Raw genomic sequence first — 13,279 nt, forward strand, 5'->3', positions numbered from 1 at the left:
CACCAATCTTCAGCAACAAGTCAATTCCGCCAATAATTCTCAGTCTCTTCCCATTAACACTCACAAGGTGTTCCTCGTAATTCTGCAGATCCTTCCTCCGTAGTCTAAGAGAATGCAACATCCCCATGCCAGCAACAGTCATCTGGGCACCTGTATCAGCAATCACATTCATCTTAGCAAGATAACCTGTCTTCGGGTGATGAAATTCAATGGGGAGTACTGGCCGTTCCTGGCCACGAAACGAAATTTCTGCCATGTGTTTTACCTTTCCAAATTTTGGTGACAGTGCAGCTTCTTTTCCCTTCTTTTGTTTTTCGCAAAACTTTACTAAAATGTCCAGAGAATCCACAATAGTGGCAGGTTTTCCCTACTGCAGGACACAATCTGCCAGTCTGGTGAGGTGGAAAACCGCACTTCCGACATTTCAGTCGCTCCTCTTTAGGTGATCCACGGTGAATCCTTCGGTTAGTACTCCTGCTTCTACCACGCTGCTTGAATCTGGCTGCATTAATGGCACTTTCTGTACTGAGACGCTTGTCTTCTCTCTCTGCTAACTCGCGGTTACGGCAAAGAGAAATAGTGTCAGCAAGGCTAAGAGTGGGTTTTTTACTTAAAAGCTCTTGTCTCGTTTCCTCGTCTCGTACACCAGATACAATGAGGGTAGTGATCCACTCATCAGAAGTCATATCTGCAAGGTTGGCGTCCTCTGCTCGCTCACGAAGATCAACTAAAAGTCATCAAAAGACTCACCAGCATCTTGCTTTCTTCTGACTAATTTGTATCTGTCCACTGTAACATTCCGCTGGTCCTTGAGATGCTTTTTAATTTGCTCAATTACCTCATTCAGCGACAAAGCCGTGTCTAAAGGAATCTCAACCGCATGACGAACCCGTTGTAGGAAATCAGGCTTGCAAAACGACCAAAAGGTGGCTATTTGATCCTCCCTAGGTTTCTCACTCAGCTTTGCAACTTGAGCATAGTTCTTCCAACTGGCTTCCCACCTTTTAAATGATTTTAAGGTAACACCATCCTCAAGCAACTCTGGAGGCCGTATAGAAATTTTCGCAGGAATATTTCGACGGGGTCCCCAGGAGTATCTTCTGCCCCACTAGGAGTAGTAGATCCAAATCGGTTAAGAAGAGCAGTAAGTTCACGATCACGACGTTCCTGTTCACGATCCCGACGTTCCTGTTCACGATCCCGACGTTCCTGCTCGCGCAAAAAATCGATCCTCCTGAAGTTTCATCTGCTGTTGCAGCATTTGCACCATGATCATCATTGAATCACTTGAACCTGTATTTGCGTCCTCGTGTTTCATGCTTCCGTCATCCGTTTCAGTCCTTTTAGCATTTCTAATAGCACCTTGGAGGAGGCTGTTCAGTCTCACTGTACTGTCCTTGGGGCTGAAAGGCACATTCAAAACACGGAGATAATTCACAATCTCGTCACGAGTAAGCTGCTGAATGTCCTCTTTTCGTTAAAAGGAGTGCCTCTTCACCGAGTTCCAATGCAGTAGCCATTGCAAGTCTTCCTTTCCAACGGTGTATTTCGCCACGTAGACCTCGAGACTCACTGCGCCATGTAATATATTATCCCAGGTCCAAATAAACGTTGGGGTATATTTTAAGCGTAGTTTATTCCCAGACAAGGATCCATGGTGATACTAACAATTCAGTTACAGAAACTAGACTCGCTGTTATACAGAAGGCATCAGAAAACGTTAACAGTACAAACCATAAATATATAATAAAACCTTAACAGCAGTTCTCCATAATAACAATAAACAACCATTACCATTGAACGGACATACATAATTATACAACAAACGACTCAAGTATACAACATAATCCACTTCCTACCACTCCTGGCTCCCTTGCTTCCATCCCATGCCATTGCCAAGCTTGAGTCTGGGTTGACAGGAAAATCAACCTTGTAACAGTGAAAGTGTTGTGCAAGTGGAGGAGGTGACTATCCAGCCTGGCAGTTCTCTTAGACCTAAGTCACTGTCATACTCCCCTAAACCTGGGAGGAGGCATAATGAAAGTCCGATGGAGGCTGGTGGCATTGGTCCCCCGGGTAGTTGGCCCCCTCATTTGAGCCCGTTGCACATCCCCGCGTAAGTCAGTCCTGGTTATCAGTGATCCTCTTTTACTACTCGTGTCTAGCGATGACGATAACTGGATTTTCTGCTCTGATCCCCACTTATTGGTGGTGCTGATAACTGGGGATCAGCGCTATTATCGGCAATTTTTGGTTATCATCATGCCGTCGGGAACAGAACCCCACCGATTACCAGGGACTGCTTGTATTAACAGACAGCCACTGAAAAGGCGTCTCTCTGGATATTGGTGGAGGAGGTGGCTATCCGGCCCGTCATTTCCCCTAGACCTAAAGTCCCTGCCCATACTCCCCAACCTGGGAGGAGACATACTGGAGGTCCAAAGGAGGTCGAGGGGTAGTTGCCCCTTCAGTCGAGCCTGTAGCACATTCCCAGGTATCAGCAGACAGCCACAGGAAAGGCATCTTGTTGGATGTGCGTATTCTTATTCTCACTCTGGAACTGGGCTTTGATGTTCTTCAGAAGTCTCTATTGACCTCCGTCGCAAGAGTCCTCTTTCTGGAGATCTGTCTCAGCTCTTGGATTTTTTGGGCTTTTCCATCTGCCAAGAGAATCGCAGCTGCTTTCAGATGGTCTGCAAGTTTCTAGCCCTTTTTCTTCTCGCTCAGAACATTAGTGGATGAGCCTACTGGGGACTCTGTCATCCACCTAGACGTTATTCAGGTTGGGCATACTTCATATGAGTTTAGCAATTCTACCTCCAGTTATCTTTTAATTCCGAGGAATCTGGCACAGACAGAAAGTACCATAAAGTTTTTTGGTTCTTCATGGCCGCTGAAGATACATGCAGATGACAGTTGCTGTTCTCCGCTTCCTGTCAAGTAGTAAGAAGGCTAGCCTCATATCACAGCCTTCCTGCAGTTTCGCTGTGGTTCCCTCTGTCTCTTCCTTAGTCTGACTTCCAGTGGAACAGCAATACTGTCTCTTCTGAGTGCCCTTTTGTTGGGTGGCCTTACTTGGCCTCCAATCAGGAAGAGAAAGCTTCGTGAACCTTCTCAGACCAGCGCCCCCGAGCGGCGTCAATTCTTGAATGCCTGGATCCAGCAAGCTCCTGGCACCAGCTTCCTAGTGCCCGGTGCCGATTTCTGAACGTCCGCTCTTGTTCTCAAGTACTCGGCACTGTCTATCTAGTTCTCGGCTCCCGCCGCTGAATGCCTAGCTCCCACTCACAGACAATTTTTTCTGCATCTTCCCCCCTCGAGTGGGATGCCTTGACGAAGTGAGGGGCTAAGGGACCCTGGCCTTCAGGCCTGGGTCCTGACGAATCATCCTACATAGTTTTTGGTGTAAATGGCATGGGCATTTCCACTTTCACAAAATTTTACTGCTTAGGTGAGCCTGAGAAGGGATCGTGTTTTGGAAGGGGTTCGCATTCGAAGCTAATTGTGGGAGTTGTGGTGGTTGAGTCACCACCTGATATGGTTTGGACCTAAGAGATGGTGATGGGATTTTCCCATTGCTATCTTGAGGGCAGAACCATTTCCAGGGATCAGCCCATCGGAAACCAAGGGGGCGCTGGTTTTTGGGGATGGGACTCCTGGCTTTTGCCTGGAAGCCTGCCAATACGTTTGGAGTGGTGAGTCTGTCCACACTGGTGGGGGCAGAACTGCCAGCTGGCGAATTGGCTTATACCTGGGCCACTACAAGCGTATTGGTGCTATCCCGAAAGGGTAGGGACCATTGGGAGTCAACTCTTAATTCTGCCATTGGTGGAGAATGCAAATACCTGACTGATCCACGATACTTCTTAATATAACCAAGCAGTTTTGGGTGGGTGGGTGAGCTGGTTTGTGTATGGTGGTCTGGTGTGTGCATGCCTGGGCATCTTGGGGTCTCTTCGCGAGCTCTGATGGTGTGTTGGGGTGAGGAGGCTAGGCAGTGGAAGCTTCTTGGTTTTCCCTTTCTGATGTGCTGTCAGGGTCTGTGTGGGGGCTCTTGGGTGTCGGGTGTGCACTTGTTGGACTTCTACATGTGGACTGGCTCGCTTAACTTAATGGATTTGGCAAATATTTTTCCCTCCCCTGGATTCAATGACTTATTGCCACTGACAACGACTTCTGGCATGGAAAAGGATATTGGTACTGACTTACAGACCACCTCAGAAAGAAGGAACAAAGAAGCCTCATTTAATAATTGTGTGATTTATAGCGACTCCAGAAGCGTTTTAGAAGCCATTCAAAGCTATAATAAAAAAAATAATAAATGAAGGGACTGATAAAGCAGTTAAAGAAGCAGTCCACATGACAAGAGCAAATGTAAACGTCCCTATTAGTGACTATATAAGATATATAAAAACAATCATTGTAAGTAAATGGCAAAATATATGGCATGAAAAACATGAAAATCATAAATTAAAACGGATAAAATCCAGTGTTGGAAAGTGGAATTCGTCATATCAGAGAGAGAGACACACACACATGTAATTCTGACGCGTCTTCAAATAGGCCATACTTGTTTGACACATGGACACTTAATGAACAGTCCATGTGGCCCTCCTCCTGAATGCCCAGAGTGCAAAGTGTTGATAACAGTCAAACATGTATTGTGTGAATGTCCAAAATATAACCTGCAGCGATGATCAAATTTTGGAAATAGATCAGTGAAGGAAATTTTGTCAGAGTCCCCTACTTTTCAATAATACTATTTTTAATGTTCATGAGGAGCTGTGATTTAGTTGATAAAATATAAGAAGTAAATAATGGAAATATAAAAGCCCTTAGGTGTCTAATGAATTTTAAAACAACCAATTTTGAAATTTTACCTAGTTTATTTTAAATTTTAATATACCTTTTTAGTGAGTATATATGAAAACACGAGTATAAATAAATTTATTGTGTGAGTTTGTTCCCGTATGAGAGCGTATGCCTTTGTGCAGTTTTTAATTTCATTTTCATTCATTCATCACCCTACCAAATGACCTATTTGGTCCTAGTGCTAGGCCTGTAGTCTAGACCTGTCATTTCATCCAAATCCTTTGGGCCTGCCCAATGAGAGCTGATAGTCAGGTCAGTGGTCTGGTTAAACTATCTTAATAATAATAATAAATAGCCTATTTGACTTATGCAAATGGATACTGTAAGTGTAATGCCCAGCGTAGGCCAATAGTTTGCACGTACGCATTTTGTATCTCATGTATGGTAACAACTGATAAAGTTGTTGTATGAAAGTATATTGGTAGTAACAAAACCATGGTAGACTGTTGGTAAACATAAGTAGGCTACTTAACTAACATATTGTGTTATTTGCAAGAGAGAGAGAGAAAGGTTTTATTTTTTTTTCAAAGTGTATTTATACAGCATATTTTGTTACAAATATGGAGGAAAAAGATAAATAATTGCCTTTTGCATAAAGTTTTCAGTTTAAAGTGTGATGGTTGTTATTTATGATCATATTGAGTGCTTATGGCTTTGTGGTATTGACAAGGTAGAAGGAGTAAAGGTTACAACAGAGTTGTGATTTTACACCCGTAGAGTTTTACTTGCGTTTATGTTGATTTCGCACTTGTCCAACAGGGCTTTGGCTCTATTAATCCGGATAATCAAGAGATTTCTGTATCATATTTTCCTAGTATCAGCTGTTAAATAACAATCAACATGGATTAAAGCTGTGCTGTTAATTTGCAAGAAAGGAAGGTCAGATGCTAGGATTACTGTGCTGGTATTTTGTTTTTAATTATTTTGCATTTTTCACAGGATGGAAGGTTTGAAGTAGTAGCTAATACCTCGGGTGACAGAGTGACACCTGCAGTTGTTGCCTACCATGATGCAGAAGTTGTAAGTTTTAAAACAGCTCTTTAGCCTGTTGAATCTTGAAATATTTGTTGAATATTTTTTTAAAGTTTTTGCTCTACTATTTTGAACAAACACACATTATACGAAGAATTATATTTTGTAACATTTTTTATTAACAGGTGACAGGCCCAGCAGCTAAACAGGGTATAATCCGTCATGCTGCAAACACAATACAGCATATATTACGTGTAGCGGGTACAAATGAAGATGAGGGATTCAATATATCTAGTATTACGTGTAAACCAAGTTGGGAAAATGGCCAGCCACGTTATTCTGTAGCAAAAGGAGAAAAATCAATTGGTGTTTCTGCTGATGATGTCCTCTTGCACATTTTTGTGCTATTGAAAGGTTTGTTCATATGCTTGTCAGTTACTTCTTTTCCATATGCACATACCAGCCCTCATTTTATAATTGCAGTTATTTCCATGTTGCATTAGAATATCGTATGGTGTTTCCATTGAAAAACAATTGATGATTGTTTATGTCTGATTGTGGGTTGAGAAAAGATTTTATGTGTGTGTTTTTTGTGATTGGTGTAATGACTACTCTTTTGTCCTTCTTTCATTCAATGCTATTTGCAAAATTTGGATTAATTCAGTGATTTTGATAACAGACTAGAGTCCATGCCCAAGGTGATTATTTGGTTTCTGGCTAAGACTTCAGATGATACTAACTGATAACAGATTGATGCCAATAGACAGCTGGACAAAGGCAAGATGGCAGGACATGAACATTCAATTCGGAATCATAGTAACAGCTTGCATCTGACAGATGGTGCAACATGAACTGGAAGCTTTGCATCATAGTAACTGCATCATATTCCCAAGAAAACAAGCAGTTTCTTTTGAGGTGCTTTTAAGAGATCCTGGAGAATGTCAGCTGGGTACATGTTCCTGTGATTATATAAAAAATTAATGGTTATACCTTTGCCAAAAGTTGGTCTGGTTGTTGAACTACGGTTGGGGGTCAGGAAACCACCCACTTCCTTGGTAAACACCTTCCAACTTTTCTTTGGCTACCTTACCTATCAGACATTTTGCAGTTTGCTCATCAAGACTTGTTGAATCTTTTGTTAATATTATTGTAGATGAATGATTAGTGGCTTTAACTTGTTTGTTTTGGCATTGGTTTTAACTGTTGTGTGTTTGATGGTACATGATGATTTTCTTGCTGTGGATGTTTGGCACATGAACAGAAGTTTGCATAGGGATGTCCTCTGTATCTGTTCATCTTAAAGAGGTTAGTAGTGGATCTCTGAACTGCATGGAGTGTCTCTTTAGGTCACCTGCGAAGTGTGAGAGATACGAACTGAGGAGGAAGAAGTCCAAGTAAGCACAATTTGTGTCTAAAAAGCAATATATACCACTGTTTCACTTCCTGTTCCCCTTGTTCCTGCAGCAGGAACCATGTCTGTTTGATTTCTTCCACTTTCAAAGGATAAGAGCTAACTAGATGGTGATAACTGGCACTTTGTGCTGTGTTGATTCTCGCAATCCCTGTAATCCCTGCTTTGGTTCCTGCCTCTCCACTGATGACTTGAGTCATCCATAGAGGAGATCAAAGAGCCGTTGAAAGTGATTGCAGCTTCCCTGGGCATTCTGGGAGAACCCTCCCTCTCTGCCATCTTGCCATGTATTTCTTTGGCCTAAAGTTCTTTACCTGCACCAGTCTCTGTGGATCACACTGCTTCGGCATTTACTTTCCTGACAGACAAGGCTGGTAGTACTGTACGGTACGAAATGTTTTTCCGTACTTCGTACTGGTTAAAATACCGTACCGTAATTTCTTAGTGTACCCTCAATTATTTTTCCGTACCATACATTACTATAAAATAATGTACAGGAATTCCATACTTTTATCGCACTATAAGCAAACTCAATCTACTTCAGTAAAATTGCCTCTTTATGAAAATTTGAATATTAACAGGTTTAAATTGGCAAAGGGACTTTATATGTACATGTGTATTCAGTTGTTGTAATAATAATAACATACCAGTACTGGGCAGCAGACACGTTCATAATCAAGCAGAGTGGAGGAAGGTTGTCCCGAATGGACACTGTGGGATTATATGGCTGATGCTGTAAACTTTTGTAACTTGTTACTTCAAGAATTACACACAGACATACACAGTTAATTAAGGAATTCCAAATACACACACACACACACATGCATGGTATGTTAAAACTGAAATGTCAAGTACCTCAGTGGTCTACTTGTGCAGTCACTGAGGTGGCCAAATATGCATTAGTAATTACTTAGTGATATATCCAAGCCGAAGGTACGGTACGGTACGGAATTTTGCCCATTTTTCTGTACCTGAATCCTACCGTACCGTGCTTTGGTAAAATTATCATACCATAATTCCGTATCGTGCATATAGACTAAACATCAACCATACCGTATTGTACTCGGTACTGTACCGTGCCATAATGCCAGCCTTGCTGACAGACCATGCTGCAGCTTATCTTGCAGACCTTGTTCTTGTCTCCTCATGGATACCTGCCTCTGTCCCTATAGATTTGGGACAGGTTGGAGAAACCCATAGTCATGGGAGGTCCAAGAAGTCCTCCTCCTCATCAGTGGAAACAGAGGAATAAATTCCAGCAGGCAGCTCTCCATAAAAAGATACGAGTCCACAAGATGCTGGGTATTATTGGGATGAATTTTACCTATTGTTAAAGATAGTGTACATTTTTGTGCTGTTCGGGGCAGTTGGCATTCAGACAAAAGAATAACTCTTGGGTGACAAGGATGGATGTGTCTATAATCACCCTTTTCCCATCAGGTGGTGTTGGAATGTTTACGTTTTTGTCTGAATTCTTCCTGCCATATCCCTGTGCATAACGCATGAATGGGCAGTACTAATTTTGGTTATGTCCTGTCTGATTTTCTCTTGTACACTTTTGTTTTATTTTCTGTCTTGTATTGTGTCATCAAAAGCAAGCAGAGATAGAAGTGTTAGATTTTTAAGAAACAAGTTTTGAGTAAAACAAATGTTTTTGGTTAGGGCTGATGGTCCCACAGTACATGGTATCTGTAGGGTTAATGAGTGTGATTTTTCTTCCTCTTATTAAGAATGTAAAGAGTGGTCTGATGAGAAAAAGGATTGTAGTCATCGTGATTGTCCTTTTTTGTTTTCCTCCCAAGAGAGAAGGTGTCAGAGCCTACATCTGTATGTAACCTGCCCCCTGGACTGCCCTGCAACAGTAGGTATTCTCCTCTGCCAGGAAACCAAGATGTCTCTCAAGTCGGAGGTCTGTGCTCTTTGCAATCTTTCTTTCAACCACCTACCATCTTGAAATCGAACCTGGTTTTTCTCTAAAAGATTTATTTGATAGAGTAAAGTGCTTGCATCAACTGACTCGGCATGGTGTCATCATCCAGCAAGAGTGACAGTGATGTGTGTGATGCTAGTGATGTGTGCGATGCTGTCAAGTTATATAAGGCCTATAGGCATGGTATTCTAGTTACTTATGTAGTTTTTATGAACTAGTCACCAGTATGTCAGTTGTTCAGTCATTTACTCACCCTGTATCATCACTTATTTCTTCTTTTCCTGATGTTAACCCTCCCCCTCTATTGCATCATATTCCTCACCTTTGGACAACTACACCAATTTGTACTAGCAGTGTGTCCTCTGTTGCTGATTTTGTTGTTGTACAGACAGCATCTGCAGTGGCCATGGCTTGGTCATCGCTTGTGGAATTGTTTTTGAAGCATGAGGAAGGTGATTCATCTATGGTGGTGATGTCACTTGTGGTTTTTTTTTTTTTTTTTTTTTAGAGATTACTTATGATAAGTTTAGAGGTGTAGAGTAAGAACAGTAGACCACATCATAAGTTTTTGGGTGTAAACTCAATCACTACTGAATCTATAGATTTATTTATGTAAAATTCTTTATACTGTGTACAGGTTGTCAACCTCCAATTCCTGTATCCAACACTTTACTAAACATCCCTAACTAACCAGTAACTAAGCTTCCCAAATACCTGATCAATGAACCTCTTGAGGCAATGCACACAGACTACATAGTAAGTTTCATTAAAATCTATGCACTGTTAATGAGTCTCATAAATAACACTTTTACTGATTAGTGTTGTACTCGTTTAGCGAATCACACAATCACTACAATGCTCTTTGCTGCTCAGAGCACTGGGGCTTTATCCGAGTCAAGTAGGCATGTACTTGGGTACCAACAATTTTGTATTGATCTCTTGTTGGGCAAACTCTCACCCCATCAGACTGGAAATGGGAAAGGTTCCCCATTAGTCCTAACATAGGGAGAACAATGACTTCAACAAGATATTTGAAAATAAGTTAATGTACTAATAGATATAAAATAGCCAATATATGCCTCCCTCCCACCCAACCAGTTGTCTTGTCATCTAGGGAGTCACCCACTCCCTCCCAGCTGTCTGCTGCTTCCAGGTATTCCTGGGTACATTGTCATCAAGGGCGCCTGCTGCCTCACCATCTCAGTTCACAGGTTTGCTGGTTTCTGCTTCCCCAGTTTTTCCTTCAACCCAGATTTGAAGGATTCTCAGCCAGTCTTTAAGCACTTCATAAATTGCACTGTTTCGGTCTTGTTGGCTTCTATCAAAGCTCCTGTTCCAGTGAGTTGGAAGTTGAAGTTATCTGATTCTGTTAATGCTCATTCTGAGGCGATCTTGAAAGTGTTATCCCTTAAAACAGGTTCTCAGAATGAGACTGTTTCAGTTTTTCCACTTGTTCATGTACAGAACAAACCTTTGGTCATAACATAAGGAATACATTCTCTGGAGCCTGCTGGAATCCAGTTAAAAGTATCACAAGGAATTGGTGGCATTGGGAGTCAGCCAATAGGGGAGAAGGAGGAAGTAGCACAACCTACCTTACCCCAACTATGCACCATCATCCCAGTTTCTCGCTAAATGCCCGTGCAGCAAGAGGGTGCTGTGCTCTCTCTCGCAAGAAGCTGGTTATTTTGCACTTCCTGCATTATGCACTGGCGTTCTGGTTTTTCATTCTTTTGTTGTGTAATTTCTGTGTGATATTGTGCTGTCTGTGTGTTACTTTGCATTATTGAACTGCAAACCCATGAATCAGCTAAGCTGCCCAGGCATCAGAGATGTTGCCCAGGTTTTGTTGGGAACCCTTGTTGTTGTTACTTGTCCTCTTTGGATAGAGACCTCCATTCCACTTGCAGTAGGTGCAGATCTAACAATTGCAGTGTAAGTAACCCATGTTGTGAGTGTTGTGGTTGATCTCCTGAGCAGTGGAGAAAATTTGATGAATAGGGGAAGTATAAGAGGAAATCTACGGCACCATCTTGGGAAGGATTTACACCTCCATTGGCGGCAGGCGTATCAGTTCCTTCTTGTTCTACCTCTTCTTTACCAAAATCTCCTCTCACTGCTGCTTTTTCTCATGAAGATATTCTCCCTCTCATTCTTCTTTGATTTCATCTCTAGAAGATTCGAGGAGGGGTTCAGATCTTGTAGTTGATGTTGCTGCCTGTGATTTCGGGAAGGGAAGCTTTCCTCCCCCCAGTGAAGGAGGAGGCATCCCCCTTTTGTACAGTCTTTTCAGGTGAAGATGCGCTGTCTGAGTGCTGGGCATCGTTAGGCCCATCAGGGGTACCAACTCTTTCCGGCCTTTTGTCTCACTGCAAGTCGTCTCGCATCCCAGTAACATCCACCATGACAGTTTCGAGAGCTTCAGTTTCGGTGACATCATCGCAACTAGCAGCAGCTCTCCCCGTGTCTGTTTCCAGAGCAACAGTCTCTGTGATGTCATCTTATCTGTCATCGGTTCTCCCAGCTCCATACTCCATGCCGTGTCCATCGACTGCCTTCCCCTCAGCCGCCTACGTCTGAGCCCTCCGACTCTCCTGTCCAGGCTCTCTTTGACAGAGTCGAAGGTGTGTTCCTTAAGAAGTACGGCTGTGCCAAGTTGTCAAAATCCAAGAAGAGATGTTGCAGATCGCCGTCCTCATCTCCATCTTTATCTTCATCTTCGTCTGCCTCTTCCTCTTCGTCTTCTGCGCTGCCCATTCCTGTCAGAAGTTGGAGAAGAGGGACTTCATTGAACTTCCTAGCAAGAAGTCATAAGACATCATTGAACTTTCTCTCCTCTTTTACTACAGCTGTTACACATCCATCCAAGCACGTCTGTGTTGTTCCCATTCCTTCTTCGCATGCCTGTACTTCCCTCAAGGCCCACAGCCGTGTTTCCTCTGCCTTAGAACCAGATTCATTCCCAGTGCAGTTTTCTCGTGGTGCAGAATACAAGTCCAGAGAGGAGACTTCTAGGATCTGTAAACCTACAGATCGGACCTCTCCTCATGAGATCGTGATTTCTGCTTCAACTCCTCGTCACATTCATGAAGCGAATGTGCCCAAGTCCGTAGAAAAGATGATAAGGCTCCCATTAAGAAGTCAGTTGTGAAGTAACATTCTCAGGACAGAGCTCGTCCCCATAGTTCTCGCCCTCATTCACCTTCACATTCTCCCAGGAGGGATCGTGATTGGCGCTCTCGCTTACACAGCCATGCGCGTAACTCACGTTCTTGTCCACATGGCTCTGACCTTGCTTTGCACAGCCCTACAAGGCCGCGCAACCAATCAACATATTCATCTGCTCATCGTAGTTCTTGCAGGCAGGATTGAGATCAGGACAAGCTTCCTCCTTGTTTTTCAGATCTACAGGCCCCCAAGAAAGTCCTGGGAACCTAATGAGCCTATGCTCCAGTGGTGAACAGTGACATTCTGTCTCCCTCTGACTCAGTTGACAGACAAGATCTTGATTCTGTGGCCCGGAAGTAGAAGATACAGATCATCGGGGGTTTATGACCACCTATGCTGAGGTCGTTGAGGTAATACGTGGGTGTAACAGCCTATTTGAAGAGACTGTGGCTACCTCATCTGATCACACTTCAGGAATCAAAGCTCTGCTTGGGCCTAAGAAAGAGGTTAAGCCTCCCTTAAGATTACCATGCTCTAAGCATGCTGATTTCATCCTTAGTCAGTCGATTTTCATGTCTCTGGGCGGACAACTCATTCCGCTCCAGTAGATCCTCCAAGCTGCTTCCTCCACTACTACCTTGACATAGATGTTTCTATGCAACCTCTAAGGTTGCCTTGCAGGCAAGACAAGTTGAACCAGCCCTGGTTCGTTTAGGCTCAAGTATTTCATTAGACCTAATGAAATACAAGAGGCAGCTACCTTACAGACAACCACTTCGTCAGCTTTCCAGGCAGCTTCATGGCTTGATTTATGGGCAACAGCAGTGGGTAAGATCACTTCCACTACCATAGGCAACTCTGAAGAGAGTGCCCCCTTCTTTAGGTTGTTGCAGTCTGGTGGTAAGATGGTTTCTTACATGGCTCAC

At 43.0% G+C, this 13,279-nt stretch overlaps 1 protein-coding gene across 4 annotated transcripts in view; it reads left to right on the top strand.

Annotated features, from left to right (window-relative positions):
* The window catches only part of LOC136827873 (heat shock 70 kDa protein 14-like), a 609,863-nt gene that overhangs the window by 166,557 nt on the left and 430,027 nt on the right, over nucleotides 1–13,279 (top strand). For all 4 annotated transcript variants that reach the window (XM_067085330.1, XM_067085332.1, XM_067085329.1 and 1 more), the window contains exons 2-3: nucleotides 5,812–5,892; nucleotides 6,030–6,258. In XM_067085330.1, coding sequence (XP_066941431.1) covers nucleotides 5,812–5,892; nucleotides 6,030–6,258 — 310 coding nt within the window. The remainder of the gene's footprint in view (nucleotides 1–5,811; nucleotides 5,893–6,029; nucleotides 6,259–13,279) is intronic.

The sequence above is a fragment of the Macrobrachium rosenbergii genome, chromosome 42 (genome assembly GCF_040412425.1).
Source record: "Macrobrachium rosenbergii isolate ZJJX-2024 chromosome 42, ASM4041242v1, whole genome shotgun sequence".
Taxonomy (NCBI): domain Eukaryota; kingdom Metazoa; phylum Arthropoda; class Malacostraca; order Decapoda; family Palaemonidae; genus Macrobrachium; species Macrobrachium rosenbergii.